Here is a 26424-nt window from a genome sequence, read left to right on the forward strand (position 1 = left end):
TCTGCCAGGACATAGGAGCTGCCGCCCCAAAAATCCAAACCCACCAGCTCGTATGCCCTGTCAAACCTGATTTATCCATTCACACCGATCGATGTGGATGAACAAATCATTGCCAGAGTTCTTTTTTGATACAAAGTGCTTGCCAAAGCATATGAAACCCCAACACCACTCCTCAGCCCATATGCCTCGGCAAACGTATCTTTTTGACTGCGGAGGAGAAATCTCGTCCTGCAGCGCTGCATGCACCAACTTGTGTGTAAGCTGACAGACGCGCAATGTTCTGTCAGGATGCACCATCAGTGCTGCAGCTGGTTAGTCGTTCGCTCGGTCCACCTGGAAGGTTATTGGATGGAAAAAGGAAAAAAAAATACAAAAAAACCCAAAAAACAAGCAAGCAGCAAAGCAATTACTTCATTAACATTAATAAACTTTGAACTTTTTTAATAAAAACCTTAACATTGCAAACTAAACATTAGCTTCTTTGCTTACCTGTTTTTTTTTTTTTTTTTTAAACGTACCTTCCAGGAACAAACCTCTCCTCCCCCATGGGACAATGTGCGAAGTGCAAATCGCACAGAGTTGTGGCGAAGTACATTACGCATTTTGTCTCAAGTGAAAGGAGAGGTTTCTGGCACGCCTGTGTATTACGATCTCTCGAAACCAGATGTTTGGTTTCACACTGCATATTGACATATCCGGTGGGTCGAGCCCGCCGCACCGTATCGTCCAAAACAGACCTTCAGGGAATACCACAAGAGTAGCATTCGGCCTAGTAATGGACTGCGTCGCCATAGACTAAACATGACTTCCGGGCCGATCGAAAATTTCCACAGAATCCACGCAGTAACGTAGGCATGCACTAGCGTTAAGTCAAGCACTTCCGGCGTAGGGGGGACCGCAAAGTGTGACTTTCGCTAGGCATTTTGCCCTAACGCATCGCAGCAGTGTGAAATAGCACTGAGAGACCCTTGTGTGCCTACCGCTGTGTCTGTAGTTTCCTCCTCTCTAATAGTGTACCTGCTCGTGGTACCTCTCAAAACACTCCCCTAGGCATAGGCCAGGCTGGTCAGGGCAGCGGGGACAATAAACAGTGGTGTCGCACGTTGTTCCAGCCCTGCTGCAGACACGACAACGTTTTCTTCAGATTCGGTGACCTGGGGTACTCGGAATCGGATAGGCGTAATGCCTTCCATGCAGCCGGCTAGTTGCATCTTGGGGTTGGGCCCGGACACCTCCTGGATACAGGAGTTCCATAGTGATCTGTCTCTGAAATTGTAGAAACGATCCAGTTCTCCCAGCCTTACTGTAGAGAACAAAGCTGTTGTAAACTGCCAACTGAATTAAATAAAAGGACACTTTTTTTATACCAGCGCCTTGTTTTGCGGGAAAGTAAATAGGGCGCTAACCTCTGGTCATTGAAGTCCACCCCTCCTATGTTGGTGTTATACTCGTGGACGACAAGGTCTTTTTCAATTACCTCAGTTCGCCGTTGAATTTGGACTGTCGTGTCTGCGTGAATGGTGGACAGAAAGTAAACGTCCCTCTTGTCCTTCCATTTCACCGCGAGCAGGTCGTCAGCACTCAATGCGGCCCTCTGCCCCCGTTGAAGTTTGGTGGTAATGAGCCGTTGGGGGAAGCCCCGGCGACTATGCCGCACGGTGCCACAGCATCGGATTCCTTCTAACTTTAAGTGCTGATAGAGGGCCACACTTGAGTAGTAATTGTCCACATAAAGATGGTACCCCTTCTGGAACAAGGGTGACGCCAAGTCCCACACAACCTTTCCACTGCTCCCCAGGTAGTCAGGGCATCCGACCGGCTCCAATTTGGAGTCTATTCCCTCATAGACCCTAAAATAAGATGTATAGCCTGTGGCCTTTCACAGAGCTTATACAGTTTCACCCCATACCGGGCGCGCTTGCTTGGGATGTACTGTTTGATGCCAAGGCGCCCGGTAAAACGTATGAGGGACTCGTCTACGCAGATTTGCTGTTCAGGGATATAAGCATCTGCAAATTTTGATGACAGGTGGTCTATGAGGGGCCGAATTTTGTGGAGCCGGTCCAAAGCAGGGTGGTCACTTTCATGACAGGTTTCGTCATCATTGAAGTGCAGGAAGCGCAGGATGTTCTCAAATCGTGTCCTGGACATGGCAGCAGAGTACAAGGGAACATGTTGTGATGGGTCTGTAGACCAATAAGACCGCAACACATTTTGTTTGATTAGTCCCATGTGTAAGAGAAGGCCCAAAAACATTTTAATGACGGAAACTTGGACTGGTTTCCACCGAAATGGCTGGGCAAGGAAGACATTCGGATTGGCGGTTAGAAATTGTGTGGCTTTACGGTTGGTCTCTGCCACGACTAGGTCTAAGAGATTGCTTCAAGGTCACTCCAACAGTTTATTGGGGACTTATCCCAGAGCAGCCACAGAAACACTCAGCTAACATGTTTCGGACCTGCAGCGGTCCTTAATCATAGCATGGTTATGGCAAGATCATCACAGGTTTAAAAGGCATGACAGGGCATGCCTTTTAAACCTGTGATGATCTTGCCATAACCATGCTATGATTTAGGACCGCTGCAGGTCCGAAACATGTTAGCTGAGTGTTTCTGTGGCTGCTCTGGGATAAGTCCCCAATAAACTGTTGGAGTGACCTTGAAGCGGACCTAACTTTCTTTTTTTCTACTTTGATTTGTGGGCTGGTTGCCCAGGTCCAGCTCGGTTCCCACTACAAGTGCAGCGGTATATCCACCTTTCTATAGGTCTAAGAGATCCTGGGTGATGAACAGATAAAAAAAAGTCTAGGGGCGATCCTAGATTATCTGTTTCCACCTGGACTCCAGACTAGGCGGTGAAAGGGGGCAGTACGGGTGCGGCGGTATCAGGGGATTGCCAATTTGGATTTGCCAGCACCTCTGGTAAACTAGGGGTAGTACGGGCCCGTCTACTTGGTAGCTGCGACTGGGGTGTTACTACACGTGCCACCGAACCAGTTTCAACTTCCATGCTGGTGCTCGCCACTTCACCAGGGTGTACGGAAGTACTGGTTCTAGGTCCAGGAGATGCTGTGCTGCTGGTGCCTGCCCCACCATGAAATCTCAGACCAGCACGAGCACCACTCTGCTGCCCTTGAGGCTGATCCTGCGCCACCTGCGGTCCAACGACATGGGGTGTGGTACGCCTGGCTCTAGCCGGGACCTCAACCTCGTCATCGCTATCGGTCAGTGAGCCACTGCTCAATTCAGGTTCAAACTCTGACCCAGATGATTCGTCGAATGGTTCGTCCCAATCGTCCTCATCTGACTGGGCCATGTACCTGAACACCTCATCATCGGAATACCCCTTTCTTGCCATGGTGGACTGCTAAATTTAGGGGGTATTCCTCTGAGACTACCCAGAAAAAAGAGCACCTACTTAGCAAAAGGGAGTATTTTAGCGGTAGAAAGCTGTGATAACAAAAAAAATCAAAACTGATGTTTACAGTGCACAGCTAGTGTACAGTGGTTTTTGCAGTGATCAGAAAAAAAATTCTGTCACTGCGGTGGGGTGGGCTGAACGCAAGTGCAGGCGAACGATCAGACCTGACCGGGCAAACACTGCGTTTTTTAGTGGATCCTAGTGACCCTAATAGATCTGACTGCGATCAGTAATGATCACTTACAGATACTATATAGTACCAATGTTGATTAGCGACAGTGATGATGCTAATTAGTGACTGTGGTGCAGTGGGCTGAGCACTAACTGACACTAACAAAGGGGCCTAGCTAACTGGCCTAACTGCTACTAAAAAGTGACAGTTTCCACTGATCACTGTTTTTAGATCACTAGGATAGTGACAGGGGGGTGGTGGCGAGTGGGGAATCAGAAGCAATCAGGGGCAATCGCGGGACAATCAAAGCCAATCACAGGCCAATGACAGGCCAATCACGGGACAATCAAAGCCAATCACAGGCCAATCACGGGACAATCAAAGCCAATCACAGGCCAATCACGGGACAATCACAGGCCAATCACGGGACAATCACAGGGCAATCAAAGCAAATCACAGGGCAATCGTGGGACAATCACTGGACAATCACTGGACAATCACTGGACAATCACTGGACAATCACTGGACAATCACTGGACAATCACTGGACAATCACTGGACAATCACTGGACAATCACTGGACTATCACTGGACTATCACTGGACTATCACTGGACTATCACTGGACTATCACTGGACTATCACTGGACTATCACTGGACTATCACTGGACTATCACTGGACTATCACTGGACTATCACTGGACTATCACTGGACTATCACTGGACTATCACTGGACTATCACTGGACTATCACTGGACTATCACTGGACTATCACTGGACTATCACTGGACTATCACTGGACTATCACTGGACTATCACTGGACTATCACTGGACTATCACTGGACTATCACTGGACTATCACTGGACTATCACTGGACTATCACTGGACTATCACTGGACTATCACTGGACTATCACTGGACTATCACTGGACTATCACTGGACTATCACTGGACTATCACTGGACTATCACTGGACTATCACTGGGCCTATCACGGGACAATCACATACAATGACAGCACAATCAAATACAATGCACTAGGAAGGTGATTGGGGGGGGGGGGGGGGGGGTCTGAGGGCGATCTGAGGGTGAGGGGGTTGATTAGGTGCCCGCACGGGGCAGATTGGGTCCTGATCTGATGGGTGGCAGACACAGGGGGTGACCGATGGGAGATCAGTGAGTGATTACAGGGGAGTATAGATGTAAACAATGCACTGGGGAGGTTATTAGGAGGGGGGAGGGGGGGTCTGAGGGCAATCTGAGGGTTTGGGTGGGTGATCAGGTGCCCCCAAGGGACAGTTTAGGGTCTGCTCTGATGGGTGGTGGTGACAAGGGGTGATAGACAGGTGATAGACAGGTGATAGACAGGTGATAGACAGGTGATAGACAGGTGATAGACAGGTGATAGACAGGTGATAGACAGGTGATAGACAGGTGATAGACAGGTGATAGACAGGTGATAGACAGGTGATAGACAGGTGATAGACAGGTGATAGACAGGTGATAGACAGGTGATAGACAGGTGATAGACAGGTGATAGACAGGTGATAGACAGGTGATAAGTGGGTAAGGCAGATGTATACAAGTGTATACAGTATACGGGGGGGACGGGACTGGGGGGATCTGAGGGTAGGAAGGGGTGATCAAGGGACCCTAAGGGGCAGTTAGGGACCTAATCTAAAGATTAGCGTCGGCAGATAGTGGCAGGGGGTGATTGATGGTTTTATTAGGGGGTGCTTGGGTGCAACTATTGCTGTGCTGGGGTGGTCAGGGGGGGTCCTGAGGGCTGGGGTGGGCGATCGGGGGGTCTGTGGGTGCACAAAACCTTGCTGCTGCTGCTTCGTACAGGGCTGTATAATACGCTTTGTCATGTAAACAAAGTGTATTATACATTTCTATTGGCCCAGATCGTAATTTTAAACCCTGCCGGCGCTGCTAATTGGCCGGCGGGGTTTCGGGCAAGGTGGGCGGGACCTTTTGCCGCGGGGAGCGCGCGTCATAGATGACGCGATCGCTTCCCGGACACGCCTTAAGGACCCACCGCCGTCAGGCGTATTGCGGTCCTTAACCACTTAAGGACCGCCCCCAGCCGATGGGCGGCGGCAAAGTCCGGGCCCAAACGACTGCAATACGCCCATCGGCGGGGGCGGCTGCGGGAGTGGCTATGCCGGGGACTGGCTCCGCCCACCGTTTGCTGTAACCCGCCCGCCGGCCGTTCGGAAGCGCCGGCGGGTTACTAGCACCCGGATCGCCGCTGCACGTATGTATAATAGGCTTTGTAATGTATACAAAGCCTATTATACTGGCTGCCTCCTGCCCTGGTGGTCCCAGTGTCCGAGGGACCACCAGGGCAGGCTGCAGCCACCCTAGTCTGCACCCAAGCACACTGATTCCCCCCCCCCCCCTGCCCCCTGATCGCCCACAGCACCCCTCAGACACCCCCCTGCCCACCCCCCAGACCACTGTTTGTACCCAGTCACCCCCCTAATCACCCATCAATCACTCCCTGTCACTATCTGTCAACGCTATTTTTTTTTTTAGTCCCTAATCTGCCCCCTACTCCCTCCTGATCACCCCCCACCCCTCAGATTCTCCCCAGACCCCCCCCCCCCCCGTGTACTGTATGCATCTATCCCCCCTGATCACCTGTCAATCACCTGTCAATCACCCGTCAATCACCCGTCAATCACCCCCTGTCACTGCTACCCATCAATCAGCCCCTAACCTGCCCCTTGCGGGCAATCTGATCACCCACCCACACCAATAGATCGCCCGCAGATCCGACATCCGATCACCTCCCAAGTGCAGTGTTTACATCTCTTCTCTCCTCTAAACACCCACTAATTACCCATCAATCACCCCCTATCACCACCTGTCACTGTTACCCATCAGATTAGACCCTAATCTGCCCCTTGCGGGCACCCAATCACCCGCCCACACGCTCAGATTGCCCTCAGACCCCCCTTTATCAATTCGCCAGTGCAATATTTACATCTGTTATTCCCTGTAATAACCCACTGATCACCTGTCAATCGCCTATCAATCACCCCCTGTCACTGCCACCCATCAATCAGCCCCTAACCTGCCCCTTGCGGGCAATCTGATCACTCACCCACACCAATAGATCGCCCGCAGATCCGACATCAGATCACCTCCCAAGTGCAGTGTTTACATCTCTTCTCTCCTCTAAACACCCACTAATTACCCATCAATCACCCCCTATCACCACCTGTCACTGTTACTCATCAGATTAGACCCTAATCTGCCCCTTGCGGGCACCCAATCACCCGCCCACACCTCAGAACGCCCTCAGACCCCAGCCCTGATCACCTCGCTAGTGCATTGCTTGCATCTATTTCCCCCCTCTAATCACACCTTGAGACACCCATCAATCACCTCCTGTCACCCCCTAGCACACCTACCCATCAGATCAGGCCCTAATTTGCCCCGTGTGGACTCCTGATCACTCGGCCAAACCCTCAGAGCCCCCTCAGACCCCCTTCTGATCACCTCCCCAGTGCATTGATTGCATCTATTTTCCCCTCTAACCGCCCCCTGAGACACCCATCAATCACCTCCTGTCACCCCCCTAGCACTCCTATCCATCAGATCAGGCCCTAAACATCCTGTCATCTAAGAGGCCACCCTGCTTATGACCGGTTCCACAAAATTTGCCCCCTCATAGACCACCTGTCATCAAAATTTGCAGATGCTTATACCCCTGAACAGTCATTTTGAGAAATTTGGTTTCCAAACTACTCACAGTTTTGGGCCCGTAAAATGCCAGGGCAGTATAGGAACCCCACAAGTGACCCCATTTTCGAAAGAAGACACCCCAAGGTATTCTGTTAGGTGTATGATGAGTTCATAGAAGATTTTATTTTTTGTCAAAAGTTAGCGGAAATTGGATTTTTATTGTTTTTTTCACAAAGTGTCATTTTTCACTAACTTGTGACAAAAAATAAAATCTATGAACTCACCATACCCCTAACGGATTACCTTGGGGTGTCTTCTTTCTAAAATGGGGTCACTTGTGGGGTTCCTATACTGCCCTGGCATTTTAGGGGCCCTAAACCGTGAGGAGTAGTCTAGAAAACAAATGCCTCAAAATGACCTGTGAATAGGACGTTGGGCCCCTTAGCGCACCTAGGCTGCAAAAAAGTGTCACACATGTGGTATCGCCATACTCAGGAGAAGTAGTATAATGTGTTTTGTGGTGTATTTTTACACATACCCATGCTGGGTGGGAGAAATCTCACTGTAAATGGACAATTGTGTGTAAAAAAAAATCAAAAATGTGTCATTTACAGAGATATTTCTCCCACCCAGCATGGTTATATGTAAAAATACACCACAAAACACATTATACTACTTCTTCTGAGTACGGCGATACCACATGTGTGACACTTTTTTGCAGCCTAACTGTGCTAAGGGGCCCAAAGTCCAGTGAGTACCTTTAGGATTTCACAGGTCATTTTGAGACATTTGGGTTCAAGACTACTCCTCACGGTTTAGGGCCCCTAAAATGCTAGGGCAGTATAGGAACCCCACAAGTGACCCCATTTTAGAAAGAAGACACCCCAAGGTATTCTGTTAGGTGTATGATGAGTTCATAGAAGATTTTATTTTTTGTCACAAGTTAGCGGAAATTGATATGTATTGGTTTTTTTTTCACAAAGTGTCATTTTCCGCTAACTTGTGACAAAAAAAAAATCTTCTATGAACTCACCATACTCCTAACAGAATACCTTGGGGTGTCTTCTTTCTAAAATGGGGTCACTTGTGGGGTTCCTATACTGCACTGGCATTTTAGGGGCCCTAAACCGTGAGCAGTAGTCTAGAATCCAAATGCCTCAAAATGACCTGTGAATAGGACGTTAGGCCCCTTAGCGCACCTAGGTTGCAAAAAAGTGTCACACATGTGGTATCGCCGTACTCAGAAGAAGTAGTATATTGTGTTTTGGGGTGTATTTTTACACATACCCATGCTGGGTGGGAGAAATCTCTCTGTAAATGGACAATTGTGTGTAAAAAAAATCAAACAATTGTCATTTACAGAGATATTTCTCCCACCCAGCATGGGTATGTGTAAAAATACACCCCAAAACACATTATACTACTTCTCCTGAGTACGGCGGTACCACATGTGTGGCACTTTTTTGCACCCTAAGTGCGCTAAGGGGCCCAAAGTCCAATGAGTACCTTTAGGATTTCACAGGTCATTTTGCGACATTTGGTTTCAAGACTACTCCTCACGGTTTAGGGCCCCTAAAATGCCAGGGCAGTATAGGAACCCCACAAATGACCCCATTTTAGAAAGAAGACACCCCAAGGTATTCCGTACGGAGTATGGTGAGTTCATAGAAGATTTTATTTTTTGTCACAAGTTAGCGGAAAATGACACTTTGTGAAAAAAAACAATTAAAATCAATTTCCGCTAACTTGTGACAAAAAAATAAAATCTTCTATGAACTCACCATCCTCCTAACGGAATACCTTGGGGTGTCTTCTTTCTAAAATGGGGTAATTTGTGGGGTTCCTATACTGTCCTGGCATTTTAGGGGCCCTAAACCGTGAGGAGTAGTCTTGAAACGAAATTTCTCAAAATGACCTGTGAAATCCTAAAGGTACTCATTGAACTTTGGGCCCCTTAGCGCAGTTAGGGTGCAAAAAAGTGCCACACATGTGGTATCGCCGTACTCAGGAGAAGCAGTATAATGTGTTATGGGGTGTATTTTTCCACATACCCATGCTGAGTGGGAGAAACATCTCTATAAATAGACAATTGTGTGAAAAAAAAATAAAACAATTGTCATTTACGGAGATATTTCTCCCACCCAGCATGGGTATGTGTAAAAATACACCCCAAAACACATTATACTACTTCTCCTGAGTACGGCAATACCACATGTGTGGCACTTTTTTGCAGCCTAACTGCGCTAAGGGGCCCAAAGTCCAATGAGCATCTTTAGGCTTTACAGGGGTGCTTACAATTAGGCACCCCCCAAAATGCCAGGACAGTGAACACACCCCACAAATGACCCCATTTTGTAAAGTAGACACTTCAAGGTATTCAGAGAGGAGCATAGTGAGTCCGTGGCAGATTTAATTTTTTTTTGTCGCAAGTTAGAAGAAATGGAAACTTTTTTTTTTTTTTTTTTTCACAAAGTGTCATTTTCCGCTAACTTGTGACAAAAAATAAAATCTTCTATGAGCTCACCATGCCTCTCACTGAATACTTTGGGATGTCTTCTTTCCAAAATGGGGTCATTTGGGGGGTATTTGTACTATCCTGGAATTTTAGCCCCTCATGAAACCTGACAGGTGCGCAGAAAAGTCAGAGATGCTTGAAAATGGGAAAATTCACTTTTGACACCATAGTTTGTAAACGCTATAACTTTTACCCAATCCAATAAATATACACTCAATGGTTTTTTTTTTTATCAAAGACATGTAGCAGAATAACTTTCGCGCTCAAATGTATAGGAAATTTTACTTTATTTGAAAAATGTCAGCACAGCAAGTTAAAAAAGTAATTTTTTTGCCAAAATTCATGTCTTTTTTGATGAATATAATAAAAACTAAAACTCGCAGCAGCAATCAAATAGCAGCAAAAGAAAGCTGTATTAGTGACAAGAAAAGGAGGTAAAATTCCTTTAGGTGGTAGGTTGTATGACCGAGCAATAAACCGTGAAAGCTGCAGTGGTCTGAATGGAGAAAAAGGCTCTGGTCCTTAAGGGGCGAAAAGACTGTGGTCCTCAAGTGGTTAAGGCATCCACTTTGCCGCCGCCCATGGGCTGTTGGCGGTCGGCAAGTGGTAATGTAAGGGGGGCCCCCGGGTCCTAATAATTGTTTAATACCGTATATCGTAATACCGTCATACTGTGGTATTTTTTTTTTTTATTTTTTTTTACAGTTATCATACCGTTTCAACCCTACTCCTGACCCTGTCTATCAATGTAAGCAGCTCCCATTGGCTTACATTGATAGGCAGGGTCAGGAGCCAATGAAAGCAGTTCCTGACCGGCTTACAGGAACTTTGCCGTCATAGAGATGGCAGAGTGGGTGGCCCAGGTTCCCGACGTGCGGTGGTGATGGTGATTGCGGCAGGTATGTGCTGCTAATCGTCACTATTCCGCTGTTTCTTGTACCAGCGGTCTCTGGTCCTTAAGGGAACAGAGACCGCTGGTACTTAAGTGGTTAAAGGTTATTATGCTGTTGTGTATCTTTTATGGCAGAGAGGACATTCTGAGTTCAGGTCCGCTTTAAGTCCAGGTAATCCACTCCTTTCAGCGAACACGCTAGTCAATATGCTGTTGCTTTCTGGTTTAAGTATAACTGTCTGGCAAAAAATCAAAAATTCTTTATTTTTATCTAGTAAACAAGTAATAAGGATACTAATCAGGCAATCCAAAAGTTAAAAAATCACTATTACTTTTCTAGTTAAATGATCATTCCCCAGTTTACCTGGCTCTTATTTAGCATATTGTCGCACAAAGGAAGTTGCAGAGCATGCTGGGTTGTCTTTTTTTGCTTCGTTATTTCCCCTCAGACTTAGCTAATGCAGCCTGAATGTCTGAAGCCTCTTTCCCTCCTTTTTTTTCCTCCCACACCTCTGGTCCTCTTTGGCCAATATTTCTCATGCTGAGACCATGCACTTTTATGGCAGAGCTGGGTGGGGCGGACAATGCATACACAATCGGGCAGAGGAGAGAAAGGGAGGAAATGACATCAGGATTGGCTTCAAGATCGACACAGTTAAAATGGAGAATCTTAAGTAGTTTCTATTTTTTTTACTATAGAAATATCACTAAAATAAAAACATGGACAGTGCAGTACATATGTTATGTAAGTAGAGCAAGTAATTATCTACTTATATATGTGTGTATTTTCTGAGATAGTATACTGACAGCTCCTCTTTAAAGCAAACCTGTAAGGCAACGAGTAAGAAAAAATTAAATAGATATTTGCCTAAACATCGGTAAGACTGGATGCTCCAGATGCTTCCTATGTCCTCAGTGTTGGATTGGGAGCTGGAAAAGCTGAGGAAATCCACTTGCTGGCAAAGCAGCAGTAATCAGGTGTTGCTGCTCACAGTGAAGACTTGCTGCAGTTTTCTATTAGAAATGATAACACAGGGTTACTGCTGCTTGGCCAGCAGGAAGATTTCCTCAGTTTTTCCACCTCCCAGTCTGACACTGTATGTCCTCTATCCCGGGACCCTCTGCTACATAGCCATGCTCCTGTAACTGTATGAACGTGGCCGTACTGAACATGTCAGTCCAGTTTGTACAATAGCATGAAGCCACTTGTGCACTGAGGTAAAAGCTGTGCACCAGTGGCTTTGTGCTACGTTGCAGGAACAGACCATACTTGCAATTGCGCATTATGACTGTGCTTGTATGCAGACATGAGCAGAGCTACCAAATCATATGCAACAATCTCTTGTCTGATATGTTCAGAGGGATCCTGGAAGCTTTATTTGCATAGAGCCTTGGGCAGCATTAGTAGGGGAAATGTGTCACTGGCTCTAAGCCCACCTACACACAGGACTGTGGAGTCGGAGCAATTTTTGGGCACCTGGATTTTGTGGTCTCAAAGTGAGGAATTGGGGAATTATTTTTGTACCCACTCCATTGGAGTCAGAGCAATTTTGGATACCTGGTGTTGAAGTCGATGGTTTCATAAACTGAAGAGTTGGGAGTTGAAGTCAGATAATTTTTGTACATACTCCACAGCCCACCGCCAAGCCCCCGAATAATCAGCAAAGAACAATCTTATCCAATAGGTAATGTCGGTTGGTTTCTATTAGAAATCGGTTGAAATTAAAATCAATCAGATGGGGCAACAATCTTTGTGATTGAATCTGCCTAGGAATGTCTCATAGTGTATGGGCACCTTTACAGTGCAAAAATGAATCTAGGAGTACACTAGTAGATGTGTGGTAGAACAGATAAAACAATCTACCCGATAGCAATTGTTTGAGTTACCACCTTGAACCAGTAAATATTAGACATTTCAACAGAAATCTTGTTTATCGTCCATAACATCGGCCAATGCTAGCTTTGTGCTGCCAATTTCTGTTGTGTTCTCAAATGTCCTACACCCATTCATGCATAATTGTATAAGGGTTCACTGCACAGACAAAATTAGGTTGGGTAGTGCCTTGTATGGCCTATAATGTATGTTTCTACCCATCCTTAGTTTGGTTTGTAAACTGTTGGCTATATTCAAGTAATACCTAAAATCTACTTTATGAAAATGGATGCATTTCTTTTTCTTTAAGGTAACCATTATTGTTTGTTTTTCATTCAGATGATATCCAGCTTCCTAGATCAGCAAACTATCTTGTTCGTGGATACAGCTGACAGACTTGCATCTTTAGCCAGGGATGCCTTGGTGCATGCTCGGCTACCTAGCTTTGCCATTCCTTATGCCATTGATGTGCTAACAACAGGATCATACCCGCGATTGCCAACGTGTATTAGAGTAGGTTCCTTTTTTTCCCCCCCCTTAATTAATTTATTATTTTATGCAAAATCTTGGATGTATTCAATAATAACATATTTGTGTTGTTGTACAGTACTAAGATTGGAGAACTCTGAAGAATAGAAGTGAACTAGCAAATTTGGACTGGACATTTTACAAATTGACTGCAGTTGGGTGGCAAAATTTTGCAGCTCTCACCTTAGCTGTGTCAGCATATTGATGTTTTTGACAGGTTATTAAATGTGTGCGTGCTGCTCCTGTCATTTGCAGCACCCACATCAATAACATAATTGTAATAAATCCAAAACTGCCCTCATTTATTAACAAATACTCAGTACAGTTGCACATAACTTTTTATCACCTAATGTCAGACTGATTTTTCCTGGTTTCCTGTCTCACTTATTTACTCCAGTTCTTTCCAGCTAAATAAACCCCACTATGTGCTTCAATTTCTGTAAGAAGCTGTTTGTGTGTCTCGTGAGGCTATGCTCAAGGTGCACAGAAACAAAAGCAAAAAAAGTATAGTACCGGCTGAATTTTTGCATTTCAGCACGCTAAGCTCTTTACTGTGACAAAGTTTTTTTTGCACAGTTTGTCATGTACTTGCCAAGCTCACATTTTTTTAAGCGATACTGCATTACCACAAACCTACTATTATCCCAGTGTGGTGTCTCTGCTTTCCCCAACCCTTTGGTATGGCAATGCATTTTCCTTGCCCTGCAAGGATGATGGCAAGGGTCCAAGCACCACTGTTCAGCACCCCAGCTAGTGGAGAGGGTCACAGAGTTAAGGGCCCCATACACTTACACGATTTCCCCCCCGATATACAGCAGATTCAATCACTGTGATCGAATCTGCTGTGAAATCGTTGCGCAAACGCTGACCGAACTATCAATTTCCATCTGAAATCGATCATTCCCGTTGATTTGACCACGCTGAAGATTTCGCTTGATCGCCGGCAGGTCAGGAGTGTGTCGATAGCGGCTTTCGAATGTCCGACCGACGCTAGTGCCAATACATTACCTGTTCAGCCGGCGCATGTCCCTCGCTGTCCCTTTTCTGCGCTGGGCTCTGGCTGGCTTCACTTGCTTCCTGTCCTGACAGGAAGTTTAAACAGTAGAGCGCCCTCTACTGTTTAAACTTTCCCCGACAGGAAGTAGGAAGTGAAGCTGGAGCCCAGAGCGGAGAAGAGCCAGCGGAGACCGGGGGACTCTCGCCGGCCGGATCAGGTAATGTATGCGGTTGCGGAAGCTCCACAGATTGTCAATCGGTTTCGTAGTGAAATCGATTCAAAATCTGTTTTGCAGTGTAGGCAGCCAGTAGATCCCTCTTTGATCAGATTCGATCACAGAGGGATCTATCTGCTGGTCGATCTGGTGGCAATCGACCAGTGTATGGCAGCCTTTACTGTCCATATTGCACTTCGTGTGACTCTGATACCATAAACTTGGAAGGAGGAATCATTGGAATCGTGATAATTGGGCATAATCCAGGTTTTCAAATGAAGAAACCAAGTTTCGAACACCAACATTATTGATCATTTAAAGGGAACCAGAGAGGAAGCTATGTAAAAAATAGAGAAAGCTTTTATACATACCTGGGGCTTCCTCCAGCCCCATAAACCTGGATCGCTCCCACGCCGCCGTCCTCAGCTTCCTGTATCGCCGGTACCGGGTCCCATCACTTCCGGCGGACGCGGCCAATTTTCCGCATGAACAGGGGATCCCTCCATATCCTTGCGCATGGCACGCGTAAGGCTAAGGAGGGAGCCTCTGTGATGCGGAATATTGGTCGCGTCTGCCCACCGACTGGTGGAAGTGACGGGACCCGGCGGACATAGGAAGCGGAGGACGGCGGCGTGGGAGCGATCCAGGCTTACGGGGCTGGAGGAAGCCCCAGGTATGTATTAAACTTTCCTCCCAACGTCTCTGGTTCCCTTTAAAAAATAAAAACAAAAAAAAAAACCCTATAGAAATGTGATTAGATTTCTTGTATGGAAAAAAAAAACTTTAGATTTTTCTGTCCAAATGATAGTTTTCATCAAATTGCAGTAAAATTGGATAGAAAAATTGTAACGTGTGTGTGGTCACCTTTACTCTTCAGGTTGACAAACACAACTTATGAGCAGTTTCTGCACTACATTCTGCAGTTAGTTATTTAAAGCTGGGGTAATTATCTTGGCATGAAATGCATTAGTACATTAGATGACATTACACTTGCAAGATATATAAAGCATCATTGTGTGTGTTTCTCTTCTAAGTGTCTGTCTGACCTTGCAGGATAAAATCATTCCCCCAGACCCCATTACCAAGGTTGAAAAACAAACAACATTACATCAGCTTAATCAGATTCTCAGACATCGCTTAGTTACCACAGATCTCCCTCCACAGCTGGCAAATCTCACAGTTGGTAAGATTGATATTTTTTTTTTTTCTAAAACAATTTCTGTTTTTAAGGGGCCCATACACTCAGCCGATTTTCTGGCCGACCAATCAATCCCGATCGATCGGTTGGCCAATCGACCGATCGATGGCCGATTTCGATGGATTTCCATCGAACTTGCAGGGTGGAAAATTTAGGTCGATCTGATGAGATTGCTTATCAGTTTGGATTGGCCTTAATGGAAATCTGATGGCAAAAAAATGCCATCAGATCGAATTTCAATAGATTTCAAACTGAAATCTATTGGAATTCTATCCTGGTAAAAAAATGTTCTAAAAACGCATCAGATAGATCATCAGATGCATTTTTTATCTGCTGCCAATCTGACGAGTGTATGGGCACCTTTATTCTCCTTGGGACAGATTTACTAAAACAACTGCTAGGAGAGTTGGAACTAATCTGGTGCAAAATAAGAGCAGTTCTTCAGAGCCACTGATCACAATCCTTGCTCTGGCTATTACTAAATGTTTGTACTACCACTGGTCCCAGGTTTCCTTGCACTGTTCATGATAAATCTGCCCTGTCTTTAATTTGGTAAAATTAAACTGTATGGCTCTATTACCTATTACTTCTCTGATTTTAGTTTACTTCTATTGTTACAGAAATACAAAAACACATTTATAGAAATTTATAGACCGTTTTTTCTGTATTGATTTTCAGGCTATTGCATGATCAGGTAAACCTATGAGAAATACAGGTCCTTCTCAAAAAATTAGCATATTGTGATAAAGTTCATTATTTTCTGTAACGTACTGATAAACATTAGACTTTCATATATTTTAAGGTCCCGTCGTTCGCACGCCAAATCGGGCGTGTGTACAGACTGTCGTTCGCGTGATAAGACTGAGTTTGAATGATCCGTCCGGCGGATTGCTCAAACTCAGTCTTATCACGCGAACAACAGTTCGCCTTTAGATTCATTACACACGACTGAAGTAGTTCAAGCCTTTTTATTGTTTTAATATTGATGATTTTGGCATACAGCTCATGAAAACCCCAAATTCCTATCTCAAAAAATTAGCATATCTTGAAAAGGTTCTCTGAACGAGCTATTAACCTAATCATCTGAATCAACTAATTAACTCTAAACACCTGCAAAAGATTCCTGAGGCTTTTAAAACTCCCAGCCTGGTTCATTACTCAAAACCGCAATCATGGGTAAGACTGACGACTTGACTGCTGTCCAGCAGGCCATGATTGACACCCTCAAGCAAGAGGGTAAGACACAGAAAGAAATTTCTGAACGAATAGGCTGTTCCCAGAGTGCTGTATAAAGGCACCTCAGTGGGAAGTCTGTGGGAAGGAAAAAGTGTGGCAGAAAACTCTGCACAACGAGAAGAGGTGACCGGACCCTGAGGAAGATTGTGGAGAAGGACCGATTCCAGACCTTGGGGGGCCTGCAGAAGCAGTGGACTGAGTCTGGAGTAGAAACATCCAGAGCCACCGTGTACAGGCGTGTGCAGGAAATGGGCTACAGGTGCCGCATTCCCCAGGTCAAGCCACTTTTGAACCAGAAACAGCAGCAGAAGCGCCTGACCTGGGCTACAGAGAAGCAGCACTGGACTGTTGCTCAGTGGTCCAAAGTACTTTTTTTCAGATGAAAGCAACTTTTGCATGTCATTCGGAAATCAAGGTTCCAGAGTCTGGAGGAAGACTGGGGAGAGGGAAATGCCAAAATGCCTGAAGTCCAGTGTCAAGTACCCACAGCACAGTCAGTGATGGTCTGGGGTGCCATGTCAGCTGCTGGTGTTGGTCCACTGTGTTTTATCAAGGGCAGGGTCAATGCAGCTAGCTATCAGGAGATTTTGGAGCACTTCATGCTACCATCTGCTGAAAAGCTTTATGGAGATGAAGATTTCATTTTTCAGCACGACCTGGCACCTGCTCACAGTGCCAAAACCACTGGTAAATGGTTTACTGACCATGGTATTACTGTGCTCAATTGGACTGCCAACTCTCCTGACCAGAACCCCATAGAGAATCTGTGGGATATTGTGAAGAGAAAGTTGAGAGACGCAAGACCCAACACTCTGGATGAGCTTAAGGCCGCTATCGAAGCATCCTGGGCCTCCATAACACCTGAGCAGTGCCACAGGCTTATTGCCTCCATGCCACGCCGCATTGAAGCAGTCATTTCTGCAAAAGGATTCCCGACCAAGTATTGAGTGCATAACTGAACTTATTTGAAGGTTGACTTTTTTTTTGTTGTTTTAAAAACACTTTTCTTTTATTGGTCGGATGAAATATGCTAATTTTTTGAGATAGGAATTTTGGGTTTTCATGAGCTGTATGCCAAAATCATCAATATTAAAACAATAAACTTCAGTTGTGTGTAATGAATCTAAAATATATTAAAGTCTAATGTTTATCAGTACATTACAGAAAATAATGAACTTCATCACAATATGCTAATTTTTTAGAAGGACCTGTACATACTGTTCAGAAAAAAAAAAAAGCTTTGTAGCCAGAAGAGCTCAGTGCTCTGGCTCAATGACTAATAATGAAGCAGGAGGAGATGGAACTAAAATATAGGTTTGTTCTTAGAATTCTGTGGGTAATCTATTGGGACAGAGGACATTTTGACTGTAATTACACTTTAGTTTCAAAGGTTTTTTATTAAGTTTTCAAAATACAACAGGCCTATGTAGGCCGCAGCATAGCCTGCACATCTCAGGCACAATAACAGTGGATAACAATATAATGGAACAGAGTCAGTTCAACAACCGAAACAAAACAGTGCAAACTGCTAAGAGGTTTGCCATCTGTCTCATAGGCATTGTACATTGAGTGTTAATCATCTAGAAATGTGATAGGATTCCCCAACTCCCCATTTTGTTGATCCATTGTGTCCATACCATGAGGAAATGAGGCATGGTATTGTTGTACAAAACTATCTGTTCACTAACCAAAATGGCATCAATTGACGTAAGATGGCTATAGGATAGATCTGGCTTCAGCCATTGGGAGGCATTTTGGTGCTTAGATGCTAATATTAGGGCTGATCTCTTGGATTCCGAATTTCGAGTTTGACATTGGAATTTGACAGTTCCGAGTACACACTCGAAACTCGGAAATTTGGTAGTTCCGAGTATCGAATTAGGATTTCTATTGAAGTCAATAGTGCCAAATACCGCGGTTAATTGTGAAGCCCCTGTACATGTTATCCTCACCAAATTTGGCATGTATATTAAGCAGATGAGTAGGAACATGGTAAAAAATTTGTGATAAGACCTTATAGTTTTCGAGCAAATAGATTTCAAAGTTTCATAGGAAAAATGGTTTTTAAACAGTGTAAAATGACACTGCTGCAGTACAGGTTACTGCATACCGAGTTCTGTATACATATTGTATACATTTCATGAAAACAGACAGCTTGGGGTCCTCCCCTACTAAGCCTCCTTAACCCCTTGTCTCCCATGCAGGCTGGGATAGCCAGAATGCGGAGTCCCGGCCACGTGGGGCTTCGCGCCATGAGCTATATCAGCCTGCATGGTCCATGGTATGGAGGGGCTCTGGAGGAGAGGGGCGGCCAAGCCTCCCCCTCTCCCTCTCCCCCAAAGCCCTTGCCCAATCCATGGGCAAGGGCTTCTTCCCCACCTCCAGTGCCCCAGGAGGAGGTGGGGGCCGCCGATGTCCTGGGGGGGTCCCTGCTGCCATCAGGGGGTCCCCTTTAACAAGCGGATCCCCGGAGGCCGCCCCCTCTCCATGAGAAATGAGTATAGGGATACACAGTACCCCTTACCCATTTCCACAAAGAGTTAAAAAAAGAAATAAAAACACAACAAAAAATGTCCTTTATTGTTCTAGATCAGTGTTTCTCAACATTTTATTGGTTTGTACCCCTTGTAAAACCCTGTACTCACCAGGTACTGCCTAGCATAGTAAACATATCACAAGTACCCCTTGGCAAACATATAATTAATCATAGTACATTATAATGGGTTCTAAACAATTTCCCTGCATTTACTATTGCTTTTAATTAGCTAAAATACTAATTTGGTGTTGTTAAATAGTTTTATAATTTTCTAAAAGTCTAAATTTGTTATTCTTGGTTAAGTATATCAAGCCCGAGTACCCCCTGAAACCATCAGAAGTACCCCCTGGGGTACGCGTACCACACGTTGAGAACCTAGGTTCTAGATTAACCAGGGATACTTACCTTGCAATAATCCCACACCAGTATTCTCAGGAGTGATCCCACGCCAGTATCCTCTTAGGACATCCCACCACCCTCCCACACCGACGAACTCCCGCCACTGAATCGTCACAGTCAGCCTCTGCATCTTTATAGCAGAGGCTGGGAACACGAAAATGTTCCCTTTGAAACAAGAAATTTCGGCAAACCGCGATGCAATCAAAATGGCCGCTGGGTGCCACACTAGAGTGGCGAATCCATCAATTTTTTACATAGATGGTGGGTCCAGGTGACAAGAGCAGGAGGTGCCCTGGACCCACCTATTTATGTGAAATTAACGCTCATTCTGATACTCTGAGGTGGCCTCTGTTTGCCAAAAATTCTTGTTTCAGAAAACAATTTTCGTATTTCCCGCTTATGCAATACATATTGCAGAGGCTGTCTACAGCCATTCAGCCCTGGGAATTGGGAGGGTGCGTGGGACCTCCTAAGAGGATACTGGCGTGGGATTATCGCAAGTATCCCTGGTTAATTTAGAACAATTAAGGACTTTTTTCATTGTCGTGTTTTTATTTCTCTTTTTAACTTTGTGCAAATAGGTAAGGGGTACTATATACCCCTATACCCTTTTCACCTGGGGAGGACATCTGTGGATCCGCTTGTTAAAGGGGAAGTGGTCCCAAACAGAGGCATTCCTACCATAGTGCAGGGGGCATGGCGCACCGGGTGACTGTCAGCGAGGGGGTGTCGCCATGACCCCCCGCAGCGGCAGAGCAGGATGGGAAGCAGTGCTAGGAGGGGCAGCGGGGACGACAGCAAGGAGGGTGGCCTGCACCCCCTCTCCTGGATCCCCTCCTTCTGCCTCTCCTCCCCGCCATATAGTACCGGCTACTGCAGGCTCGGCGGGCGGATAATAACTCATTTCACGTCTGTGTTCCAAGCACTGGAGCACAGAGTCAGTCGCCACAACCCTCCGCCTTCAATGCCGCCCACTGTGCTTCCGCTAATCGGGAAGCAAAGTGGGCGGCATTGAAGACGGAGAGTTGTAGCGACTGACGCTGCGCTCCAGTGCTTGGAACACGGAAGTGAGGGGAGTAATTATCCGCCCGCCGAGCCTGCACTTGCCGTTACTATATGGGGGGTTCTGTCCCCCTCCCCGCCGCTGTCCCCGCTGCCCCTCCTAGCGTTGCTTCCCATCCTGCGGTGGGGGGGGGCGACACCTCGCTGCAAGTCATCTGGTGCGCCACGCTCCTTTTGCTCTATGGTAGGAATGCCTCTGTGTGGGACCGCTTCCCCTTTAACAAATGGATCCACCGAGGTCCTCCCCAGGTGAAAACGGTATAGGGATATATAGTACCCCTTACCTATTTGCACAAACAGTTAAAAAAGAAATAAAAACACAACAACAAAAAAAGTCCTTTTATTATTCTAAATTAACCAGGGATACTTAGCTTGCGATAATCCCACGCCAGTATCCTAAGAAGTGGTCCCACGCCAGTATCCTCTTAGGAGGTCCCACACACCCGCCCAACTCCTGGGGTTGAATGGCTGTAGAAAGCCTCTGCAATCTGTATTGCATAAACTGGAAACATGAAAATAGTTTTCTGAAACCGTGCCACATACAAAATGGCTGTTGGGGAATCCCCATTCCCCAGAGGCCACCTCAGTGTCAGAATGAGCGTTATTTTACATGAATGGGTGGGTCCAGGGGACCAGGGCACCTCCTGCTTTGGTCACCTGGACCCACCAGCTATGTGAAAAATGGCTGGTTTCGCCACTCTAGTGTGGCCTCCAGCGATTGGGGATTTCCCAGTGGCCTTTTTGATTAGATTACTGTTTGCCAGGAAAGGGATCGTCCTCCCTTCGTAGAGCGCATATGAACTTAGAAAGGAAGCATAAAATGCTTGCTAACTTTTTTTTTTTTAAACTTTTTTTATACTGCGTATTTTTATTTACAGTTTGTTTTTATGTATTGGTGCGTTCATGCACTGGGGTCTTTTCATACATTTGTTCTCCTGTATTTTTATATGGTATGTTATAGGAGTTTTTTTTTTTTTTTTAATATATACTGTGTTCTTATTGCTTTGTTTTTTTATATAAGTTTGTGTTTTTCATATATAATATATTGTATTGCATAGAAGCTCTGCAGCTTGTAGGGACAGCGCTCTGTGAGCCAGCACGATATACTGCCTTCCCTGAGCCCGCCCTAACCCGCATAGCCAGGACGTACAGTGTTTGTTTTAAATAAAGTTGTTGAAAGCTTTTTGCTTAGACCTTCTCTGTAGCTTTGATGACAGCTCAGGGAGCATCTATAAATAGTGTGTATTGAGTATAGACGTCATCCGACGAAGGCGCAGAGTGCTGAAACGCGTCATGACGTCATACGCACACTGACCTTCAGCCACGCCCACTCTCACAGCGATACGGCTCTTCCTATCCACCGGTGATCGCGCTGCTGGCCACAGCGCGTTGTCGCTGTCCTGTCTAAGTGAGCAAGCGGTTGGCTGTACTGCTGAGAAGCGATTTGTCATTAATTTTTTTGTGAGAATAATATTTTTATTGCGAAAAACAATAACAACAATAACAATATTTATATAGCGCTTTTCTCCCTGGGGACTCAAAGCGCTGTGACCTGCATTATGCAGTCTCAAAGGCTAGGGAAAAGAGGTGAGTTTTTAGCCTTTTGTTAAAGCTGTCTAGAGAAGGAGCCTCTCGTACTGATTGTGGAAGTGAGTTCCATAGAGTAGGGGCTGCGTAGGAAAAGGCCCGAGCACCAAATGTTAAGTGTACCCTGGGAATAATCAGCTTCATCTTGTTGGCAGAGCGGAGGGTGCGTGGAGGGGCATAAAGTTCCAATAGATCTGCTATGTATTTGGGTCCCATGTTGTGTAGAGCCTTAAATGTCAGCAGGCAGATCTTAAAATTGATTCTCCATTTTACTGGTAGCCAGTGAAGAGTTTGCAGTACTGGGGTGATGTGTGAGCTGCGGGGGGCATTGGCTAGGAGTCTGGCTGCAGCATTCTGTTCTAGTTGTAAGGGGTGCAGAACCTTTTCTGTAGATCCGATGAACAGGGCGTTGCAGTAGTCTAGGCAGGAGGATACAAATGCATGAACCAGGGCAGGTAGGTCTTCAGCTGGGATGAGGTATTTTATTTTCGCTATATTTCTTAGATGGAAGAAGGAAGACTTGACGACAGCTGATATCTGCTGTTTGAGTTTTAGATTTCCATCCAGGATCACCCCAAGGTGAATAAAGCCAACACTTGGTAATGCACTATAGTGCGCTCCATCTTTTCCTATAGATCTGTTTTTTGCCCTGACACATGGAGCAGCGCAGTGCATTTGACTAAGGAGTTGAGAAGATTTGTGAGTGTGACTGCAGCCTCTAGGAAGGAGCGCAAGGACATTTGGTGCTTTTAAGTATGACCTGTGTATGTTATTTTGACTATTTATTTTCAGTTCAGGTTCTCTTTAAAGAGGAGCTGTTAGGCATAGTGTCTCCGGAAAAAAAAACACAAATATAAGTAGATAAATACTTGCTGTACTTACATAACATATGCATTGCACTGTCCATGGTTTGCTTTGCAGCGAGTTATATATAGTAAATAAAGCGATTTCTATTCCTGGGAGGTTCCATTTTAGGATGACTGTGTGTGAAGCCAATCGTGATGTCATATCCTCCCTTACTGTTTGCCCTCCTCCTTCTGATTTAGTATGCATTAGCACTCCCTTTTCCCAGCTCTCAGACACTCCCACCAAGGTATGGCTCCTCATACATCATCAATGTGCGACTCTGTGGAGCTTGTTTATGTCTGAGGACAGGATGTCAAAAACTGCTAAAGAGGATGAGTGATTTCTCAACTTACTGAAATCCTGTCTGCATGTACATTTTTGCAGCAGTGACAGCCTAAAGACTGCACTTGGTTTCATCCTTTGTTACACGTTACTTTTCATGCACACTGAATCCTCTTTAGAGGTGTATGACAGCATGAGCATTAGTTACTGGCTAATGATAGACAGACCAAACATGTCATGTCACAACTCCTCTGCACACTTATATTGTTGCAGTTTGTCATGGGCGTATCTGTGTAAAATAGCTCCTATGTCAACCACTATAATTGCGCCAGCCTCCTTCAATGCATTCTAAATGCTAGCTAGTAGCTACACACCACACAATTCTTATGCTGGGCATACACGGCACATTTTATATTATTAATAGAGCCGCTGATGGCTCGATTGATAATATTCAACCTGTCCGATCACCGCAGCGGGTCGATGCCAAGCTTGATCCCCGTGGGCGGACAATGCAGAAAACGAATCGCTGATAAGGAAGTGCCCACGGGGACGAGCGGGAATCGATCCGCGGGGATGCGCCAGTATTGTGCCAGCGGCTCGATTCCGGCACATAAACGTGCCGTGTATGTCCAGCATTAGGCAGATTTATCAGCCAGATCGATTATTACCAACATGTTCTGATTTTCAATGGTTTTGCTATTTGTTTTTCATAGAAGTGAACACAATTTCATTAGAAATATTGCTTTGAAAAACTTTTTTTTAGTTCAGATAGAACACATTGAAAATAATCGAACTAGCAGGTAAATCTGCCAGACAAATGTATGGTGTGTACCTAGCCATGTACTGTCCTATGTCGAGCGGAGGAGAGGCAGGAGGCTGCATGTACTGTCCTATGGAGAGGGGAAGAGAGGCAGGAGGGTGCATGTACTTTCCTATGGAGAGGGGAAGAGAGGCAGGAGGCTGCATGTACTGTCCTATGGAGAGGGGAAGAGAGGCAGGAGGGTGCATGTACTGTCCTATGGAGAGGGGAGGAGAAGCAGGAGGCTGCATGTACTGTCCTATGTCGAGCAGAGGCGAGGCAGGAGGCTGCATGTACTGTCCTATGGAGAGGGAAAGAGAGGCAGGAGGGTGCATGTACTGTCCTATGGAGAGGGGAAGAGAGGCAGGAGGGTGCATGTACTGTCCTATGGAGAGGGGGAGAGGCAGGAGGCTGCATGTACTGTCCTATGGAGAGGGAAGGAGAGGCAGGAGGGTGCATGTACTGTCCTATAGAGAGGGAAGGAGAGGCAGGAGGCTGCATGTACTGTCCTATGGAGAGGGGAGGAGAGGCAGGAGGCTGTATGTACTGTCCTATGGAGAGAGGAGGCAGGAGGCTGCATGTACTGTCCTATGGAGAGGGGAGGAGAGGCAGGAGGCTGTATGTACTGTCCTATGGAGACGGGAGGAGAGGCAGGAGGCTGTATGTACTGTCCTATGGAGAGAGGAGGCAGGAGGCTGCATGTACTGTCCTATGGAGAGGGGGAGAGGCAGGAGGCTGCATGTACTGTCCTATGGAGAGGGAGGGGAGAGGCAGGAGGCTGTATGTACTGTCCTATGGAGAGAAGAGGCAGGAGGCTGCATGTACTGTCCTATGGAGAGGGGGAGAGGCAGGAGGCTGCATGTACTGTCCTATGGAGAGGGGGGGAGAGGCAGGAGGGTGCATGTACTGTCCTATAGAGAGGGAAGGAGAGGCAGGAGGGTGCATGTACTGTCCTATGGAGAGGGAAGGAGAGGCAGGAGGGTGCATGTACTGTCCTATAGAGAGGGAAGGAGAGGCAGGAGGCTGCATGTACTGTCCTATGGAGAGGGGAGGAGAGGCAGGAGGCTGTTTGTACTGTCCTATGGAGAGAGGAGGCAGGAGGCTGCATGTACTGTCCTATGGAGAGGGGGAGAGGCAGGAGGCTGCATGTACTGTCCTATGGAGAGGGGGGGAGAGGCAGGAGGGTGCATGTACTGTCCTATGGAGAGGGGGAGAGGCAGGAGGCTGCATGTACTGTCCTATGGAGAGGGGAAGAGAGGCAGAAGGGTGCATGTACTGTCCTATGGAGAGGGGGAGAGGCAGGAGGCTGCATGTACTGTCCTATGGAGAGGGAAGGAGAGGCAGGAGGGTGCATGTACTGTCCTATAGAGAGGGAAGGAGAGGCAGGAGGCTGCATGTACTGTCCTATGGAGAGGGGAGGAGAGGCAGGAGGCTGTATGTACTGTCCTATGGAGAGAGGAGGCAGGAGGCTGCATGTACTGTCCTATGGAGAGGGGGAGAGGCAGGAGGCTGCATGTACTGTCCTATGGAGAGGGAGAGGAGAGGCAGGAGGCTGTATGTACTGTCCTATGGAGAGAGGAGGCAGGAGGCTGCATGTACTGTCCTATGGAGAGGGAAGGAGAGGCAGGAGGCTGCATGTACTGTCCTATGGAGAGGGGGGGGAGAGGCAGGAGGGTGCATGTACTGTCCTATAGAGAGGGAAGGAGAGGCAGGAGGCTGCATGTACTGTCCTATGGAGAGGGGGAGAGGCAGGAGGCTGCATGTACTGTCCTATGGAGAGGGAAGGAGAGGCAGGAGGGTGCATGTACTGTCCTATGGAGAGGGAAGGAGAGGCAGGAGGGTGCATGTACTGTCCTATAGAGAGGGAAGGAGAGGCAGGGGGCTGCATGTACTGTCCTATGGAGAGCGGGGGGAGAGGCAGGAGGGTGCATGTACTGTCCTATGGAGAGGGGAGGAGAGGCAGGAGGATGTATGTACTGTCCTATTGAGAGAGGAGGCAGGAGGCTGCATGTACTGTCCTATGGAGAGGGGGAGAGGCAGGAGGCTGCATGTACTGTCCTATGGAGAGGGGGGAGAGGCAGGAGGGTGCATGTACTGTCCTATAGAGAGGGAAGGAGAGGCAGGAGGCTGCATGTACTGTCCTATGGAGAGAGGAGGAGAGGCAGGAGGC

General features: G+C 46.5%; 1 protein-coding gene across 2 annotated transcripts in view; it reads left to right on the forward strand.

The window, feature by feature from the left end:
• MED14 (mediator complex subunit 14) overlaps positions 1–26424 on the forward strand; it is a 223486-nt gene that overhangs the window by 26980 nt on the left and 170082 nt on the right. For both annotated transcript variants that reach the window (XM_068269856.1, XM_068269857.1), the window contains exons 4-5: positions 12910–13083; positions 15363–15492. In XM_068269856.1, coding sequence (XP_068125957.1) covers positions 12910–13083; positions 15363–15492 — 304 coding nt within the window. The remainder of the gene's footprint in view (positions 1–12909; positions 13084–15362; positions 15493–26424) is intronic.

Source organism: Hyperolius riggenbachi, chromosome 2, assembly GCF_040937935.1.
Source record: "Hyperolius riggenbachi isolate aHypRig1 chromosome 2, aHypRig1.pri, whole genome shotgun sequence".
In the NCBI taxonomy this organism is placed as follows: domain Eukaryota; kingdom Metazoa; phylum Chordata; class Amphibia; order Anura; family Hyperoliidae; genus Hyperolius; species Hyperolius riggenbachi.